Here is a 21,546-nt window from a genome sequence, read left to right as displayed (position 1 = left end):
ATATTCGGGTATTTAAGCGTAGATGAGTCAAAACAAAAACAGCTCACACGATGACAGTGTAAATCACTTCTGCTACAACCTTCAGAACATGCTATCTCCCCTATTTACTCATGTATAATGCGAGACATTGAACACGAAATATGATCCGTGTAGCCACGCTATATTAAATAGTCTTTGATCGGTTCCAAAGCCAAGTTGAAAGCTTTCTGATTGGCCAACTGTGGAGCGAACCAGGAAGATATGAGATGAGGTGGTGAATATGATCTTGAGATGTTGAGCCTGACAGAGGCAATAACAAGTGATTGAGACTTTTGATGATTTGCAGTGCTTGAGAAGACACAGCGAGCCAAGAGAAATTGTAGTCATGGCCAGTGCCAGTGACACAGAAAAGGCACCCATGCCAGTCACAGGTGAAGGGTACTTAGGTTGAAGACATGAAAGGGACAACTTGTTCATTCTGTGAAGTGGTTGGCATTAGGAAAGGTATCCAGACATAGGAACCAAGCTGAAACAAGACTGGAACCTGGTGCAGCTGACTAGCTCCACTCAAACTGTCTCACCCATGCTAGTAAGGAAAATGGATGCTAAATGATGATGATGATTTTAGTTTCTTTGTCAAAGCTCTTTCGTCACACGTCCTATGACCCCTTTAGCAACACTATTCAATGTCTCCTTGTGTTCTGCTTATTTCATTTTTTCTTTCTGTGGTCAAAATCGAAATCGATCAACATCAATGGAATTTGTAGCTGTGATACCAGTGCTGGTGGCATGTAAGAGAACCATCCGAACGTGGCCGTAGCCAGCGCCGCCCTGACTGGCCTCCATGCCAGTGGAACGTAAAAAGCACCATCCGATCGTAGCCATTGCCAGCCTCGCCTGGCCTCCGTGCCAGTGGCACGTAAAAAGCACCATTCAATCGTAGCCATTGCCAGCCTCGTCTGGCACCTGTGTCAGTGGCACGTAAAAAGCACCCACTACACTCATGGAGTGGTTGGTGTTAGGAAGGGCATCCAGCTGTAGAAACACTGCCAGATCAGACTGGAGCCTGGTGCAGCCTCCTGGCTTCCCAGACCCCAGTTGAACCGTCCAACCCATGCTAGCATGGAAAGCGAATGTTAAACGATGATGATGTATCCTTATCTGTGCATGTGTTTGCACATGGATCAGTGAGTGTGCCTTTGTTTGCATGTCTGTGTGTATTTAGTATATGTGTCTTGTGTGCATGTATATGGATGTTACTATTCCATTTATGCTTTCAGTTGAGGCTTGGTCTACCTACTACCATGTGTGTGGCCTCCATAATCTGTCTGAGCGTCATGTCTGTTCTATGTGTCGATAATATCTTAACATCTATGTTATTAACTGAGCTTCCATATTCTAATTGAGCATTTTAGTAGAGCACTGATGAGCATTTCTCCTCCTTGATTTCTTGCCAGTTTTCACCTGTCCACTCATCCAAGGTACATACTGTCTTGCCATTGTATGCCATTGCCTTGTTTATGCACCATCCTTCAGTACTCCTTGAAGAGAATGACTTGCTAAATGACACCCAGCATGGTTTTCAACTAGGTAGAAGCTGCCTCACACAGCTCTTGCATCATTATGACTGGGTGCCAAAGCAGCTGCTCAACAAGTAAACCCTTTGGTGTTCAAATTTCTCTATTAAATGTAATACTTTTTCACTCAAATTGTTTTGAATTAGTCATGCATTATGTTATAGCTTTGAGGTTTCAATGATATGATTGTTTATTTTTAGAATGTCACTGTAGGTTAGGTGTGAGAGGCTAGATATGGCCAGTTTGAATATAAAACATGTAGAATATTTAGGCCAGATATGGCCGGTTTAAACACTATAGGGTTAAATGTGGACGTAATATAATTGGACTTTGCAAAAATCTTTGACGAAGTCAACCATGGTAGGATTTGTCACAAGCTCTGAAATCTTGGAGAATGGCTATATGACTTTCTAAAAGATAAAAGTCAGGCAGTGGTGATCAATGGGGCCACATTCAAGAAAACACAAATAACGAGTGGTCCACAGAGCACTGTCCTGGAGCCACTGTTATTCATAGTGGCCCTCTCTGACACGTCCTCAACTGCTCAAGCAGCTATTGTTGCTAGCTATGCAGACGATACAAAAGTCCCTCAGAGAATATGGAACCCTGGAGATGTGCATCTGCAATGTGAGTTGGCCCCAATATATAAGGTAGGCTGAGGAAAATAACACGCAGTTTAATGCTGGAAAATTCCAAACCGTGCACTACCAACACAGGAAGATCAATGAAAAACAGATAGGATACACTGGTCCAGGAGAAATTCCAATCCCCAAATCAAAATCAGTGCATGACTTTGGGCATTGACATGGGTAATGATGCATCTTTCCAGGTGCACATTATCAAGTTGGCAATAAATTGTTGACATCTGGCCAGGTGGATCCTTCAAACTTTCAAAACAAAAGAAAAAGAAATTATGATGGTCCCCTGAGGACTTTCGTTCTCAACCATCTGGATTACTACTTGCAACTGTGGTCACCAAACATTGTAGACTTAATGTCAAAACTGAAGGTGATCCAGTGAAGCGACACAAGGAACATCAATACAATGGGACAGATCAGCTACTGGGAGAAACTGAAAGAGTTAAGACTCTTCTTCCTGGAGTGAAGGCGGGGAAAGATATGCAGTAATATACATCTGGAAAATCCTAGAAAAACTTGTTGCAAACTTTGGCACTGTCATTTACACAAATAGCAGGATGGGGCACTACTCTCATGGTACCAAAGGTCCCAACATTGCCATCAGGATACAGGACCAGATACAACTACTTGGGCTTCAAAGGCCCACAGCGCTTCAATATCCCCCCACAAAGTCAGAGACCTGAATGGTGTGGATGTAGGCTTTTCCGAAAGAAAACTACATCTCCTGTCAAGAGTTCTGGATGAACCTACCTTTAGGCAAGAAATACAGATGAGGGCAGCAGCATCAAATTCCCTCATCCACTAAATGTCACATATCAGAGGAGGTTTAGTGAAGTAAAGTAAACGTTGGTGCCCCAGCATGGTCGCAGTCCTTGGACTGAAATTTAGAGAAAAAATGTGGGGAAGGTTTAACAGGGATAGATATGGTGTTGGGGCACAGTCATAAACAATGTTTTTAGGATCCCATTTTTGCTGAGATGGATGGATCTTCTCAAGCACAGCATATTCCCAATCGTCTAAGTCCTACGTCATCTCCTCTGTGAGGCTCAACACCTGGAAGTCAGTCTTCACTATTTTACATCCCACATCATCATAGGTCCTCTTCCACAGGTTCCATTTACATTTAACAACTGGCACTTCTTTAGGCGGTGAACTGGCAGAAACGTTAGCACACCGGTCGAAATGCTAAGCGGTATTTCGTCTGTCTTTATGTTCTGAGTTCAAATTCCGCCGAGGTCGACTCTACCTTTCATCCTTTCGGGGTCGATAAATAAAGTACCAGTTACACACTGGGGTCGATGTCATCGACTTAATCCCTTTGTCTGTCCTTGTTTGTTCCCTCTATGTTTAGCCCCTTGTGGGCAATAAGAAATAAATTGGCACTTCTTTATGCAGCTGTTCTCATCCATAAGTATCATACAACCATACTAACAGTCTTCTCTCTTCTACGCTACATCCAATTTTTTATGTGCAATTTTTCTCTCAACACATTTGCACATCTAGTAAAACATTCAAGCTTCATTCTTTTCTAGTCTTTGCATTCAAGGACTTGCTGTCCACATCTAAGTATTGCACAATCGGCCTCTCACTCAGAGAGAGAACTTTTGTTACTAACAGAGGCAATAGCTCACTGAACTTTCAATTGGCACAATGTTCTTATTCTAGCAACTATATTTTCAGAACATCCACACCTACTGCTAATTAGGTTGATGAAACAACTGTTACTTTGTCCATTAACTTTCCAGTGACTCCTCTGCACATCTTGTGTGTCCATATCTTGCACTTGGTACACTGCAGAGAATTCCTATGTCCACATTTTCTACATATTGAACAGAACCATTGGATCTTTTCGGTTTGAACGGCAGTTTTTAACATAATTTCTAGGTAACTAAAAAATTTCAAACTTCGTATACTGGTAGAATGTGTTTATGAAACATCTTTTTCTCTTGGCTTTATTGAGAAAATTCTATATTTGTTGTTTTTTTCTTCAATTTCAACCAATCAGTGACGTCTATTGAGTTAAAAAGCATTCTGTGCCATATAAATATGTCCCTCGTTTAAGAAACAGATTGGGTTTATTTACATTTGTGAAGAAAAAAAGATACCCTTCCCTCACCCTAAAAGATTGAAATGCAATAGATCGATACTAGGGTCATAATTATGGGTGACAATTTCATATGACACCGCTAGAAAAACTGCCATTCAAACCTAAAAGATCCGAACCATTTTCCTGAAGGGAGCAGCATTCTGTCAGTTTCATTGCTTTCTTTGCTAAGTTGACTTTAAGACTCTTTGATTTCAGGTTTGCTTCCAAACCAGGAACTGCTTTTCTAATTATACTAGAGGTTCAACTACAACACACACACCCATGCACACAACATTGACACACATAAAATACATTGTGACATATTCATGTGTGGTTGAAACTACAGTAGAGAAAAGGGATTCACTAAGTCTGGTTTTTAAGACTAAAGAAGAAGAATGGATATTTGTGATGAAAACAAATTAGGGGAGGCATATACTGAAGGTTGAAAAAATTGTTTAACTCAAGTCAGTTCTGATTCAACAGACTTATGAGCAAAGACATTTCATCTGTGACCATCCCAACATTTTCCTTTGTGGAGATCATGTATATTCTTTTTTTTTAAATGGTAGGGTGTAATTTGAAGGGGATTTAATTATTGCTCAGAATGTTTCTATTTTCTAAAATGAAATATCTCAAATATTTCCTTAGAAATTCCTAAATGCTAAATAAATGGAAACAAGAGAGTCAGAGTAACAGAATATGGTGGTGAAGATGGGAAAATAAACATTTTGAAATTCACATTTGAAATTTGATAAAGTGAGTGAAAAACATTTTTCTTAAATTTCTTTTTACGAAAACTTAATTGCAAAATGAAATTTTTGAAGAACGATATAAATTTCAATAATAAATCTCTGAACGAGGTATAAACAGTAACTGCACGACAATGTGAGGTATATTTGCCATCTCAATATGGCTAACCACTAAGGGTGGGTGTTACTGTAGCTTGTAGCCCCAGGAGACCATCGCCTCCAGCTGGCTACAGGCACACTTTCTGTGCCCTATCGGTATTTGCAAAGTGAGGTCATCCTTCCCTCGTCAACCTAAGTGATACGCACGGACTGCAGTTTCTAGGTATTGACCTGTCATCAGCATACGACAATCACCAGTTTTCGATGAAAGGGGTCCCAATGCAACTATTTATATCATTTTTCCAGTAACTTTTCGTCACTGATCTTGAAAAACTGTATGCAAGCAATAATAAATCTCTGAACAAGGTATAAACAGTAACTGCATGACAATGTGAGGTATATTTGCCATCCCAATATGGCTAACCATTAATATAAATTTCAAAATAACAAAGACTACCATTTTTGTTTATATTTTTTATTTAAATATTTTAAATTCCATATTCTGTATAATACTTTTATAGAATATGTCAACAACAGAGTAGAAGAGAAATGAGAATCAATCCTAACAAATTGTGAAGCTTAAGTGTAATCAGAGAAGGTGGGAGGGGCTATTTATTTATTATAGTGAAGTAGGTGAGAATTATAAAGGTGAACCATAGACACGGGAGCAGCTATTGTAGAGATGGAGAAGGAAGAAGGAAATATAAAAGAAAGAGGAATAGTAAAAGTAAAACCTACATATAAATGAGAAATTTAGGTGAGGTAAAATATGTTTGACATATTTCGACTTCTAAAGGCAAATGCACTGCAGTTACCATGGAGAAAAAATTCTCTCTTATGATAAAAGGTGTAAAGATACCATATCTGCCAGTGCTGCCTAATGTCAGATTTCCAGATGCATTTCTGGCTGTTACACCATTATCAATGGAAAATACCAAAGAGAGGCAACTCTGGACATACATAATTAAAGCTGCAGCTTTAACAAAAACGGCAATCAACAGCATTGACTGGGTTGTGTTATTAGACCACCAGGTTGGAAGAAATTCAGCAAAAGCTATGGCTTTAATTAAGTCTGTCCAGAGTTGCCTCTCTTTGGTATTTACCATTGATAATGGCTAAAGAGCTAGAAACACATCTGGAGAATCCAACAGGAGATAGCATTGGATAAATATGGAGTGTCTATATCTTTTTACCAGAAGACAACTTTTTTATCCATGGTGATTGCAGTAAATTTGCCTTTAAAGGTTGAAATATGTCACAAACATATTTTAACTAACCTAAAGTTCACTTATGCCAAAACACTGCTTGATGCTGATACTAGAGAATATATATATATATATATATATATATATATATATATATATATATACATATATATGTATATCAGAGCAAGAGTGAGATAGAGAGAAAGGGTGCAAAAGTAAAAAGGCTACAAAATAAAAAAGAAAAGGAAATAGAATAAAGGACAAAAAAAAAAGATACACAAAAGTAGAGGGTGAAGAAGGGTGTTTGTGTGATGAATCTTAACTGCAGGATTCTAAGGTTAAGAATACAGAGAAAAAAGAAAAAAATAATGAATGGAAGACAAAGAAAAATTTAGTAAAAAAAAAAAACATACACAAAAAGACAAAAAGGTCACTTACTGTAGAATAATAAATTCTAAGCTGCCAGTTCATAATATGTGTGTGTGTGAGTGCATGTGTCTAGTAATTTCATTCTATTGATCATTAGAATTTTATTGGGAGAGGGAAGTGTATAATTCTTTATAAGTCTTTTCTCTTTGAGTATGTAGGGGTCACAAAGGAAAAAAGTTGTATCAGGGGTTTGAAATAGGGGCTGATACAAAATTAGTTGGAAAAATTCCAGTCTGAGAATTGAGAGTTCCTTGACTCCAGCCGGGACAGCTCTTCACTTCACCAAGACAGAAAATCAGATCACCAGCCTAGGAAAAAAAGAAGAAAATGTATGTATCATATTTTAGTTGAAAAGGAGTTAAGAATCCACGCAAATCAAAGGCTATAGATAAAAAGTAAAAGTAAAGCGAGAACAGCATGGAAGTATGTTTGTGCCGGTGGCACGTAAAAAGCACCAACCGATCGTGGCTGCTGCCAGCCTCCCCTGGCACCTGTGCCACATAAAAAGCACCCACTACACTCACGGAGTGGTTGACGTTAGGAAGGGCATCCAGCTGTAGAAACACTGCCAGATCAGACTGGAGCCTAGTGCAGCCATCTGGCTTCACAGGCCCCGTGAATGCATATTCTTCATTGATTGCAAAATCACAGGTGATATGTAACTAAATTCTGTTTTTAAATGACTTGCTTTGAAGTTTTGCATTCGGTACAATTTGTTTATTTTAGTAGTTTTGACTGCAAAAGTCCCTCCTAGCGTGCGGTACCTGTGAATAATAGTACCCTCTATATTGTATAAATAAATATTTTCAAAGTGGAAAAATTTACAGATTTTTTCTCTTACAAGGTTTTTCACGCTAACTGCTGATAATATCTTATAAAGATTTAATCCTTATTTTTAAATATATATATATATACACACACACACACATCTGCATATAATTCCTCTTATGCCTCACTTTTCTCTCAATGTACCATTGTCAGTGCTCTGTCACTCATGCACACTGTCATTGTACATCAAGTGGAGCATACCAGCTTCATTTCTCTCCAGCCTTTGCTTGTCCTCCACATTCAGGGCACACATTTCACTACCATGTAGCATTGCAGTTCCAACACATGTATCTTACAATTTTCCCTTCACTCAGAGAGAGAGAGACCTTTGGTTGCCAACTGAGGTAAAAACTCTCTGAACTTTCTCCATCCTATTCTTATTCTAGCAATTACACTTTCGATACATCCTCTTGCACTGCTAATTAGTCTACCTAGGTAGCCTCCAGGACATTTGAGAAAATCAGTTTCCCATGTACCTGTGGTCTTTATGGCTCCCATACACTTTCCACATACAAATACTACTTTCTGTTAACCTTCTTACTATTCCATTGCACCTCTTGTGTGGCCATAGCTTGCACTGGGTACACCGAATGGAATTTCTGCACACCCTTCCTACAGATTGAGGAAGGCCATTTACTAGAAGGGTGACAGGTCCTGTCTGATTTCTTGCTTCTAAGACCTTGGTCTTTGCTAAGTTAACTTTTGATTGCAGGTTTTGTTTCCACACCTGGAATTTCTTTTCTAGTTTTGTTATAGTTCCTGCTATGAGAACAAGATTATCAGTATATAGTTGTTCCCATGGGCTTCCAGTCTTAAATTCTTCTGTAATGGCCTGGAGGATGATGATGAATTGAAATGGGCTGAGTACCAAGTCCTCAACAACACCTACCTGTACACTAAATTCACCACTGTACTCATGGCTAATTCTTACTTTACTAACAACACCCCTTCTCATGATTTGTACTACTTTCACAAGCCATTCATCTACCCCTAACTCAGATGTTAAATGATGATGATGAGGAAGACACATCGAAAGCTGAATTGTAAGGAGATGGTTGTATTACAGAACTTGTCAAACCAATAATAACAGTGAAATAGGGATGATGAATTATATACAGTATACATATGTACAAATATATATTTAGGATCTTTTCGGTTTGAACGGCAGTTTTTAACATAATTTCCACGTAACTAAACACTTTTAAACTTCGTATACTGGTAGAATGTGTTTATAAAACATCTTTTTCTCTTGGTTTTATTGAGAAAATTCTATAGTTTGCAAGATATTTGCTGTTTTTTGTCTTCAATTTCTGCAATTTCAACCAATCGATGACGTCTATTGAGGTAAAAAACATTCTGTGCCGTATGAATATGTCCCTTGTTTAAGAAACAGATTGGGTTTATTTACATTTCTGAAGAAAAAAAGATACCTTCCCCCACCCCTAACCCTAAAACAGATTGAAATGCAATAGATCGATTGTAGGGTCATAATTATGGGTGACAATTTCATATGACACCGCTAGAAAAAACTGCCGTTCAAACCGAAAAGATCCTATATTTATAGCTGGGTCACTTGTCTCATTGATATTTAAATCATATCCAAACCTATGAATAACTTTTTCCCTGCCCTTCCATAACCCTTACCCCGTCCATAAACACTTACCTCAAATGACAGCTCATCTTCAGCTATTCCTTTAAAATCAAAAAGGGCTTTAACAACTTTGTATGTAGGAGCTATGTCGTCTTCATTATCTTCTGCAAAAGAAATGGCAGAGAAGAGAAAACATAATTTTTTGTCAAGTTCAAGTGCCACAAATTATACAAATACACACATGCACACACACACACACACAACATATTTATATGTATACATATATGCAGGTGTGTGTGTGTGTGCATATACATATATAAATATATACCAGAGTAAGGACATAAATGTGAAACAAGGTGGAAAAAATAGTACTTGAATACCAGAGGTAGTGTAATATGCTATACTGATAAAGCTGCAAAGACATCACAAAAGCTGCTACTCAGAGTTTCACATTCTCCTTCGTCAGTCCAATGAACAGGAACGTGAAACTGAGTAAGTTTTTGTGATGTTGTTGCAGCTTTATTAATAAAGTGTGTGTATATATATATATATATGTATGTATGTATGTATTAGCAGAATTGGAAAAGAAATTCCAGGTATAGAAACAAAACCTGGAATCAAAGGACCTTAAAGTTAACCTAGCAAAGACAAAACTGGTTGTTAGTAAGAAAGAAGATAAAACTCTCAATCAGGTAAATGGCCCTGCTCAGTATGTAGGAAAGGGGCTGGAATAAATTCCATTTGTTGTAGCCAGTGTAAAGAGAAGAGATTCAGTGGAATCACAGGTAGATTAACAGATAAAGTCATCTTTGTATGTGGCAGATGTGCAGGAACAATAATCACTAAGAGCACAGAGGAATTAGATTCTCCCAAATGCCCAGGAGGCTCTCTTGAGGTTGAAGATAGTTTCTGTTACCTAGGTGACCAAATTAGCAATGGTGGAGGATGCTCTGAAAGTATTGTTTCTAGAATAAGAATAGGGTGGAGGAAGTTCAGAGAGCTATTACCTCTGTTGGCAACAAAAGAACTCTCTCTCAGAATGAAAGGTAGACTATATGATGCTTGTGTACAAATGGCTATACTCCATGGTAGTGAGACATGGGCTCTGAATGCAGAAGACATGCATAGACTGGAGAGAAACGAAGGTAGTATGCGCCATTTGATGTGCACACGTACAGCAAAGTGCGAATGTATTGAGAGAAAAGTTGAGCATAAGAGGAATCAAATGGAGCAAGCAAGAGAGAAGACGATATTGGTTTGGACATGTGATGCGTATGAATGAGGACAGCTGCAGAAAGAAGTGCTGATCACTGAAAGTGGATGGTACCCATGGAAGAGGGAGACCCAGGAAGACATGAGCTGAAGTGGTAAGGACCGATCTCAGGAAGTTGGACCTCACAGAGGAAATGATGAGATGTCTGGCAACATGAAGTTCTTGAGAAGACCTGTCCACATCAGCGAAACTGAGTTCTAAAAGCACTGTGTCCCACCCACACTTAAGAAAACTTCTCACACACCCTACCACAAAAAACCAAACTACATATCTTCTCTTACTCACATTTCCTCTTTCATGCACAATGCTTACCTCCCACCCCCACCCCCAATCCTGTCCTCTTGGCCCCGTCCCACTGTATCATTGCTCTCCGTCAGCCCCTGACCTGTGGGTTCCAACCACACATAGCAAATCTTTTCACACACCCTACCCCAACAAACCAATCTACATCTCTTCTCTTCTTCACATTTCCTCCTTCATACATTATGCCTACCTTTCGCTCCCCAATCCTGTCCTCACAGCCCCATCCCACTGTATCATTGCTCTCCGCCAGCCCCTGACCTGTGGGTTCCAACAACACATAGCAAATCTTTTCACACACCCTACCCCAACAAACCAATCTACATCTCTTCTCTTCTTCACATTTCCTCCTTCTTACACTATGCCTACCTTTCACTTCCCAATCCTGTCCTCACAGCCCTGTTCCTCTGTATCATTGCTATCCAATAGTCCCCTGAATCTATACATACCCAGATTTTCGCCACTCACCCCCTCCGCACGCTTTAATCATGCTTTCTTCACAATATCCTGCCACTTGTAGCATTCAAACCTCAAGGGATTACAGTGGCACTTCCCACTGTCTATAGCTCTTTCTTCTTTACTCAGTCATCCCATTTATATTCTGATCCTTGTCCCTTGTGAGTGTGCCCATCACTTTGCTACCATCTCTATCCTGCTGTCTCCCTCTCTCTCTCTATCCTTCTCCTTCACTTCCCTCAGGTTGCCTAATCATATATTTCCTTTGTGGCAGTGCACCTCTTTCTGTCTTCATTACTGATCTCTCTCTCTCTCTCTCCAGCCAGGTAACTTTGTATCTCCTCTGCAGCAAGACACCTGTTTCTGTCTCTCTGTCTCACTATAACCTTTCATCATCCGACCCAAGATCACCTCCACCAATGCCCCTCCCCTCTCAAAAGAGTTTTTTTTTTCTTTTTGTCTTGTAAGTACTTAGTGACCTTGTCAGTGCAGGTGTCACTTAAAAGCACCCAGTCCACAATGTAAAGTATTTGGCATTTAGAAGGGCATCCAACTGTAAAAACCTTGCCAAAACTGACCTCACCTGTGCTTGTGCCACATAAAAAGCACTCAGTCCACTCAGGTGAGTGGTTGGTGTTAGGAAGGGCATCCAGCTGTAAAAATCCTGCCAAAACAGTTACGGAAGTCTTCTGTCTGGCCAGCTCATGCCAGTATGGAAGACAGATATTAAACGATGATGATGTATTAAAGGCAGTGCTCCAGCATAGCCACAGTCAAATGACTGAAACAAGAAAAAGGAGAATATGTATGTATGTCATCATCATCATTATCATTTAACATCTGCTTTTCATGTTGGCATGGGTTGGACGGTTTGACATAGAGCTGGTTAGCAGGGAGCTACCCAGACTCCAACTGTCTGTTATGGCATAATTTCTACAGCTGGATGCCCTTCCTAACACCAACCACTTAACAGTGTGTGCTGGGTGCTTATTAAGTGCCACTGGCTCTCTGAACTTCCTCCACCCTATTCTTATTCTAGAGACAATACTTTCAGAGCATCCTCCACCATTGCTAATTTGGTCACCTAGGTAACAGAAACTATCTTCAACCTCAAGAGAGCCTCCTGGGCATTTGGGAGAATCTAATTCCTGTGTGCTCTTAGTGCTTCACTAACTTTTTGTCAAGGAGAAAGACTTCTGTTGCAAGTGTTGGGGGTGGGTTTGGTGGGTGCTTGCACCACGGATGACCAAACATCGTGGCTGCCCTATTCTCTAGGTAAAGCCATGTAAAATATCAAAACAAACAAAGCAAAAGCCACTGTTTAACATATAGCATGGAAAAAGCAAGGATACAAACATAATATAAGCAAGATAAAATAAAGTATGCAACAAAGAGATGAAATTTTTGGGAATTGAAGCTATGGGAGAAGAAAGCAGAATTCAGAATTTGGATTTCTTAACTTTACTATAACATACAGCATGGAAATAAATGAAGTTTTATAGGTAAATAAACAAATATATAACTGAATAAATAAATAAATAATAACAACAACAAGAGCACTCACAGAGCGCAAACCTCTGCCAAGGCAACACCTATGTCCTTTCAACGATTAGCCAGAGATGATTTTTAGAATGAGAATATCTGAAATAAACTCACCTGCTCTCACAAGCAAGAATACTAAAAATGAACCCGACTGCTCACAAAAATTAAGTAAAAAAAATGGAAAAGTAATCCAGAATCCTTGTCCAGTACTGGAGCGATCTCAAAATCTAATCAGTTCGTGCCAGTCACGAGGCCAAACATCCCTGAAAGTTTCACCTGAATCCATCCGGCAGTTCTTGAGATATCTTGTCCATGGACAAACAAACAAACAAACAAACACAACTGAAAACAATACTTCCACCTTTGCTAAGGCAGAGGTAATAATAATAATAATAATGATAATAATAATAATAATAATGATGATAATAATAATAATAATAATAATAATGATGATGATGATGATGACGATAATTTCTGTGGAAATCATGGTTTACAAAGAGCAAAGATGTGGTATGAAAAAACCCCAGAAGGAGTCGAAAATGAGAACTGCAAAATCCTGTGGGATGTAATGATCCAGTATGATCACCTGACCAACCATAGGGAACTGGACATTGTTGTGGTGAATAAAAAAGTAAGAACATGTATGATCATCGACATAGTATGCCCTGGTGAAGATTGATGTGAAAGAAGAATAAAAAAAAAAAACTACAACAATTTAAAGTGGGGAAAACAAAGGTTGTGGTCAATGAAAAGAGTAAACGTGATACCAATAGTAATTGGTGCACTTGGACGTATTAGCACTCAACTACCAACATGGTTGGAAAAAATTGGTGGAAGTGAGAAGGTAGAACACCTACAAAAACCCAGCATTGCTTGGAAGTGCAAGAATTATTTGAAAGGCTCTTGAAGCATGACTAGTAAATGTCACCTAAGTCTGCTGGCTGTGGGCAGCTGACACTTTCCATCATACCAAGCAAAATAAGCTCTGAGTTTTCATATAATAATAATGATAATGATGATGATGATAATAATAATAATACACTGGGTACATCTTATGGAGTTTCAACCCACACGTTTTCTATAGATCAAGCAGGGCTGTCTACCTGAAGGGGTTTGTGATTTTTCAGCGTTCCTGCTTTCTAAGACTTTGGTTTTTGCTAGGTTAACCCTAAGGCCCTTTGATTCACATAAAAAGCACCATCTGCCAGTGCCCCCTGACTGGCTCCCGTGCTGGTGGCATATAAAAAGTACTATCCAAACATGATCGATGCTAGGCCCACCTGACTGGCTCCTGTGCTGGTGGCACATAAAAAGCACCCATTATATTCTCAGAGTGGTTGGTGTTAGGAAAGGCATCCAGCTGAGAAACATTGCTACATCAGATTGGAGCCTAGTGCAGCTGCTGGCTTTCCTGGCCTCAGTCAAACTGTCCAACTCCTGCCAGCATGGAAAACGGACATATGATGATGATGATATATATATAGGCGCAGGAGTGGCTGTGTGGAAAGTAGCTTGCTTAAGAACCACATGGTTCCAGGTTCAGTCCCACTGTGTGGCTCCTTGGGCAAGTGTCTTCTACTATAGCCTCGGGCTGACCAAAGCCTTGTGAGTGGCTTTGGTAGATGGAAACTGAAAGAAGCCAGTCATATATATGTATATATATATGTGTGTGTGTGTGTGTATATATTTGTGTATCTGTGTTTGTCCCCCCAACATCGCTTGACAACCGATGCTGGTGTGTTTATGTCCCCGTAACTTAGCGGATCGGCAAAAGAGACCGATAGAATAAGTACTAGGCTTACAAAGAATAAGTTCTGGGGTTGATTTGCTCGACTAAAGGCGGTGCCCCAGCATGGCCACAGTCAAATGACTGAAACAATTTTGAATTAAAAGCAACCCTGATAATCTAAACATTATTAATGTCACATAGTATATGTGTTTTGTTTGTGTATGCTAACTGTATATAAACTTTGCTGAAGTATTTGATAACATTGATCATGAAATCATCTGTCAAAAGTTAAGGGATCTTGGTACCACACGAAAACTCTGAGAATGGTTCTTTGACTCCTTAAAGAGTAAGAATCAATCTGTTGCAGCAAATGGCTTTTTTTTCCTGCTAGGTCACTTGTAACAAGTGGTATGTCTCAGTGCACAGTTCTAGGACTATTATTATTTATCATTGCCTATCTGATATAAGCTTGCAAGTGCACTCAACCAATGTGACAAACTATGCCAGTGACACAAAAATATCGAAGGCCATCCAAATTTCAGAAGAAGCTGTCGCACTCCGAAATGAGCTGAACCTCATTTATCAAAGCACAGATAAAAAAAAAATATGAAATTTAATACATCAAAATTTCAAGTTCTTCATTATGGGGGAAATGTACACCAAATACAATATTTGAGGCCAGGTAACACAATGATTCAGAGCACTAATTACATACAGGACTTAGGAGTAAGTAGGTCAAACGAGGTATCTTTCATCAGCCACATTGCTAAACTGACCTCCTCTAAATGCAGACTTTTCATAGGATGGAGCCTGTGAACCTTTGTGATAAGAGTACTGGCAGTTATGCTGACTCAGTGGAAAACCTTTGTTCTGAGCAGAGTAGAAGACTGCTCACAGGTTTGATCTCCAGACTCATCCAGTCTTATAGAAGAAATTGAAGGGCTAAAAAAAATTTCACCAGTAATTATTGGAAATGCCTAAAAGCTCTGTGTCTCAACTCTCTTGCACACCAAAGAGAGAGATATACTGTCATATGCATGAAAAATCTCAGAGTGGTGTGTTCTAAATTTAGGCATTAGAGGAATGAGCAAGTGTCTCTGCTGTGCTGCATCTGTAATAGAGTGGATGAAACCATTGTCCATATCATGAACAAATGCCTTAGACTTGCCCAAACTACAAGTTGTGGCAACACAACCAGGCAGGGAAAGTGCTACCTTGGAAACTGTGCGAAAAGTGGGGGCTAGAGTGAGGCAAGATGTGGTATGAGCACAAACCACAGAGAGTGATGGAGTCAGAGACTAGCAAAATCCTTTAGGATTTCCCAATACAAGCAGATCAGGTGCTAGAGCATAACAGACCGGACTTTGTGGTGGTCGACAAGATGCACCACATATGCTATGTAGTTGATGTTGCTTGTCCCTTTGACCCACGAATAGTCAAGAAGGAAGGTAAAAAGATAGATAGATACAATCTTCTTAAGTACAAAATAGTCCGGCTATGGAAAATGAAGAAGGTGAAGACAGTACCAAATACTGTTAGGTTCTTGGGAACAGTATCAGAAGGCATCAAAGGGAATATAAAGGAAATTGGAATAGAGTGCCCAGTAGAACTGTTACAAAAGGTTTGCTTCCTTGGCACTGCCAGAATAAGCAGGAAAGTATTAGATAGCTGAAAAAAATGGATAGCATGGTGCTGTAGGTAGTAAGCCCATTATACATGCAAGACTCCAAGAGCTCCAACAAAACCTGTGATAAAGAGAAAAATAATAATAATAATAATCCTTTCTACTCTAGGCACAAGGCCTGAAATTTTGGAGGAGAGGGTGAATCGATCACATAGATCCCAGTACTTCACAGGTACTTAATTTATCGACCCTGAAAGGATGACAACCAAAGTTGACCTCGGTGGAATTTGAAGTCAGAACATAGTGGCAGACAAAATACTGCTAACCATTTCACCTGGCGTGCGAATGATTCTGCCCACTTGTGCGTACCTTTCCTTCATTGGACACTAAACTCTGCTAAACATGTTGAGGCAAGTGAAATCGAAATCAAATTCGATGACTGGCATCCATGCTAGTGGAGCGCTAAGAGTACCATATGAGCGTGATCGTTGCCAGAGCAACAAGCTAGCCTCTGTGCTGGTGGGATGTAAAAAACACAATTCGAGCGTGATCGTTACCAGTGTCGCCTTACTGGCACTTGTGTTGGTGGCACGTGAAAAAACATTCGAGTGAGGTCATTGCCAGTTCCACTGGACTGGCTCCTGCACAGGTGGCACATAAAAAAACACCATTTGAGCATGGCCATTGCCAGTACCACCTTACTGGCCCCTGTGCCGGTGGCACGTAAAAGCACCCACTACACTCTCGGAGTGGTCGGCGTTAGGAAGGGTATCCAGCTGTAGAAACTCTGCCAGATCAGATTGGATCCTGGTGCAGCTATCTGGTTCGCCAGTCCTCAGTCAAATCATCCAACCCATGCTAGCATGGAAAGCGGACGTTAAACAATGATGATGGTGATATATCATCATCATCATCATTTAGCATCCGCTTTCCATGTTAGCATGGGTTGGATGGTTCAATTGGGTTCTGGGAAGCCAGAAGGCTGCACCAGGCCCAGTCTGATCTGGCAATGTTTCTACGGCTGGATGCCCTTCCTAACGCCAACCACTCCATGAATGTAGTGGGTGCTTATTACGTGCCAGACGAGGCTGGCAAACGGCCATGATCAGATGGTGCTTTTTACGTGTCACTGGCACGAAGGCCCGTCGGGGCGGTGCTGGCAACGGCCACGTTCGGATGGTTCACTTATGTGCCACCGGCACTAGTATCACAGCTACAATTTCTATTGATGTTGATCGATTTCGATTCTGATATATATATATATATATACACACAGCTCTGCGGGAACTCATTTTTGCTGATGAGAGGTTGAAGGTCCTGAGATCAGTCTTCACCATGTCCCATAACTTCATGATCTCCCTCTTCCACAAGCCCTACCCCCTTTTACTGACTGGTACTTCTTTATACAGCTGTCTTCATCCATGCACATCACCCACACACACATACACACATATATATGAAATATCTAAATATGCATGCAATCCCATATATACCTATATAAGCCGAACCAAGGTAACATTGTATTGAAACATTGCCTCAATTGAGGAAGTATGATCTCTTTCGGTCGTGGCTTTGATCATTCAACGGTGCCTCTCTACAATCTCATTTCACTTGCCTCAACTGGTCTTCGCAACTCGGTAATAAAAAGAAAAGCAGCACTGTTGTTCATCCACATTTCATCTATTGGCCCTATGCACTCTAATAACATATCATTCAGAAACCATGCAACTTCCATTGCAACATCTGCCCTAATCCTCTCCCTTATAGCTATCTGTTCAGGCCCGCATTAAATCATAGAGATGTAATCTTTACCTGTAGTGTATCACATGCACTGCCAATCACTTCTAATTATTTTTCACTCAAATCTCTTGTCTCATGCACACTGAGCAAAGGGTTGATTGACAGATACCTACATCAAAGGAGACATTTGTGTATGATGTAGTGCTCCAACCCATCAGACCCAGCCAAACTATCCAACCCATACCAGCATGGAAGCTGGACATAAATGATTATGAGGATATAAACATTACACACACATTCTATATCATGTATATACTTTCATGTTACACTCTGACACCTAATCACTACCATCTTTGTCTCTCTTTCCAGTCACTTCCAACCTTATATAATACGGGGTGGCCATGTATTTCCCCTCCAGCAAGACACCTCTTTATGTCCACCTCTTGTACTTTAGCTACTCAGTACCAGGCATAAAGCCATCTCCCTCCCTTTTTTACACCTCCACTCAGTCAAGGATGCTGTTTTGTCTTATTACGTGGAGACCTCACTGGTGCTGGTGCTACAATAAAGAACTCAGTAGACTTTGAAAAGTTGTTGGTATTTAAGAAGGTATCTGACTGTAGAAAGCAGCTAATACAGACATTGGAGCTCACTGTGGAGCCTGTTGAACAATCCAACCAATGCTAGCATGGATGGAAGACAAACATACGACGACACACACACACACACACACACAGAAATTGACAGACAGACAGACAGACAAAGAGTCTTTCTAATGAGTTTACATTAATGCATTTATTTGTTTCAATTTCATTTTTTTTTTTTTTTTCAAAGACTGTAAGGATTTACAATGCATTCTCAAACTGCAGTTCTTACCATTGTGCAAATCCTCTTCAAAGGAAACAAAACCAGTGGGAAAATATCCCACTTTCTTGTTGTGGCGCCCTTGTGCCCAGTCTGAACCAATTTCCAAGACCTCAATACGATCGCCCTTTCTGAAGCTGAGATCATCCTTAGTACTGGCGGCAAAGTCATAGCGTGCTCGAGCATAGTCTTTGACTTGCTTCACATTTTCTAGCTGTTTGGCAACACAGGTGAGGAGTTGATCAGTGATCTAATAGAGATGGGATAAAGAGAAGACGGGAAGAGAAAGAGAGAGAGGGGAAGAGAAAGACAGAAAGAGAGAGAGAGAGGGAAAGAAAGAGAAAAAGAGAAAGAAAGAAGGATGCATACAAGTAAGTTAGTTTGTTGTTAGTATAATCAAGCAATTTGCATGCATTTTAAACAAAACATTATTAGTATCATCATCATCAATACTATAGCTCAGTGGTTCCCAAACTTTTTAGAGTCGCGACCCACTATTTATCACACCAGTTTATGACGACCCATTTAAGTCTCGATCTATCTCGATAGACAGCAGTTAATCAAAGCTAATGCGCAATTTTATAACTTCTTGCGACCCACTAAGATTCCGTTCGCGACCTACAGATGGGTCATGACTCATAGTTTGGGAACCACTGCTATAGCTTATACTCTTTCAGGAAATTACTTTCGGCTATCTTTTCTTTGTCTTGGTGTTACCATTATTTCTATCACAACTCAATCTAATCTAATCTCAATCTAATCTCATTTAACATACTAGATTGCCAAAATGCAAGAATTATCTTTTCACCTATTCTGTCAACAAATATTTAGAAAGTATTCACAACTCATACCATGACAAGGAGTATCGTGCATTGCTTATTTGTTAAGAGAGATAGTGGCGAAAGTACAATTATTTGTATTACAAAGTTATGCTTAATTAAAAGCTAATTATTCTACAGCAAAAGAGGCTGAAAAACAAAATTGAAACCAATTAGAGAATTTTATGTACTCCCAGCTATCCATAGTTAAATCCAGGATTAGTGAATAACTTTCAATTAGAAACTTATCAAAGGTTAAGAGGATTCAATGGTATACATCTATACAAACACTGTATACAGGGTATAAACTACAAACTTCTAAAAATATATGCAATTTGCAAAGATTTAAGAAAAATTCTAAATAGATATATGAAGATTTTAGAACTTTTAAAAGATATTGTTTAGAAAAACAACAAAAAAGAAACAATGGTTTAAAGATGTTTTATACTAGTTCAAAATATATTAAATTTTGAAATCCCTCAACATTGTTTAGTGAAACTCATAGACAAAGCTTTCACTATACCTATTTCTTTACTACCCACAAGGGGCTAAACACAGAGAGGATAAACAAGGACAGAAAACAGACTAAGTCAATCATATCGACCCCAGTGTGTAACTGGTACTTATTTAATTGACCCCGAAAGGATGAAAGGCAAAGTCGACCTTGGCGGAATTTGAACCCAGAACGTAACGGCAGACGAAATACCACTAAGCATTTCGCCCGGCGTGCTAACGATTCTGCCAGCTCGCCGCCTTATACTATACCAATTACATGCATACTAATCCACACACATACATAAACTCCACCTCTTTCCTTAACCACCTTTAACCCTTTAGCGTTCAGATTATCCTATCAAACATAATGCTTATTGATTCCCATTGATTTGAATTAATCGTGCAATATCTCATATCTTCAAGATCTTGATGGTGTAATTACCTAATGTAGAATAACATTGTAGGGTATGTGTGAGAGCCTGGATCTGATCAGTTTGAACATAAAACAGATTAACTATTTTGGCTGGATATGGCCAGTTTAATTACTAAAGGGTTAAAGAATCATAGCCCCACCTGGATTTTAGCTCTTCCCTTCCCCTTGCATCCATCCCACAATTACGTAAATTTTCTTTTTTTTTCATACATGCACTCTTTCTTTCTCCCTCTCTTTCTCTCTCTTCCTTATCTTTATAAGAAGGATCAATGACTGAAACATCGAGACACTCCATAGTAAACGCAAGTGTTAAGCTAACACCGTATTTGTTATAGTTTGTTCTTGCCGTGTTTTTTTACTTTAAATTATCATTATCACCATTCCCATTGAAGGTCTGTTTTTCCATGGTGGCATGGGTTGGACAGTTTGACAGAAGCTGGCAAGCCAGAGGAATGTGCTGAGCTCCAAACACTCCGTTGAACTCAGGTAATTATTTTCATATTATATTTCAGTTATCTGATATCTATATGAGAGGGGTTCTTCATTCTATATCAGTTCCGTGTATAGACAGGCAGTACACTACAACTACTAAAATGGATTGTTATACAAATAAGCAAAATCATCATCATCATCATTTAACATCTATTTTCCATGCTAGCATGGGTTGGACGGTTTTGACTGAGGGCTGGCAACCAGATGGCTGCACCAGGCTCCAGTCTTGATCTGGCAGAGTTTCTACAGCTGGATGCCCTTCCTAACGCCAAATACTCCGAGAGTGTAGTAGGTGCTTTTTACGTGCCACCTGCACGGGGACCAGTCAGGTGGTACTGGCAATGACCTCGCTTGAATCTTTTTACACGTGCCACCGACACAGGTGCCAGTGAAGCGACGTTGGTAATGATCACGCTCAAATGGTGCCCTTTTACGTGCCATGGGTATGGAAGCTAGTTGGCTGCTCTGGCAACGATCACAACGATCAAGCTCGGATGGCGTTCTTGGCACCCTACTAGCAAGGGCATAAGTGCCAGTAAGGCGACGCTGGTAACGATCATACTCGAATAGCCTCTCTGTCAACGATCACACTCGTTGGC

At 39.8% G+C, this 21,546-nt stretch overlaps 1 protein-coding gene and 1 long non-coding RNA gene across 10 annotated transcripts in view; one reads left to right on the top strand and one right to left on the bottom strand.

The window, feature by feature from the left end:
* Positions 1-6,692: 6,692 nt before the first annotated feature.
* The window catches only part of LOC118765898, a 19,422-nt gene continuing 4,568 nt past the window's right edge, over positions 6,693-21,546 (top strand). The window contains exons 1-2 of the long non-coding RNA XR_005001812.1: positions 6,693-6,829; positions 9,472-9,479. This is a non-coding gene — a long non-coding RNA (uncharacterized LOC118765898). The remainder of the gene's footprint in view (positions 6,830-9,471; positions 9,480-21,546) is intronic.
* The window catches only part of LOC115219269 (probable serine/threonine-protein kinase nek3), a 102,035-nt gene continuing 87,313 nt past the window's right edge, over positions 6,825-21,546 (bottom strand). For 4 of the 9 annotated variants that reach the window (XM_036508662.1, XM_029789428.2, XM_029789430.2 and 1 more), the window contains 3 exons: positions 18,722-18,959; positions 9,254-9,345; positions 6,825-7,070 (listed from right to left, as the gene is read on the bottom strand). In XM_036508662.1, the coding sequence (XP_036364555.1) occupies positions 6,945-7,070; positions 9,254-9,345; positions 18,722-18,959 (456 nt within the window). In that variant the 3' untranslated portion in view covers positions 6,825-6,944. Of the gene's footprint in view, positions 7,071-9,253; positions 9,346-18,721; positions 18,960-21,546 lie in introns of those variants that run through there. The other 5 variants (XM_036508663.1, XR_005001808.1, XM_036508667.1 and 2 more) reach the window with 5 other exon arrangements.

Source organism: Octopus sinensis, linkage group LG14, assembly GCF_006345805.1.
Source record: "Octopus sinensis linkage group LG14, ASM634580v1, whole genome shotgun sequence".
In the NCBI taxonomy this organism is placed as follows: domain Eukaryota; kingdom Metazoa; phylum Mollusca; class Cephalopoda; order Octopoda; family Octopodidae; genus Octopus; species Octopus sinensis.
The sequence above is the reverse complement of the archived record's forward strand: the minus strand, read 5'-3'. Positions and strand labels throughout refer to the sequence as shown.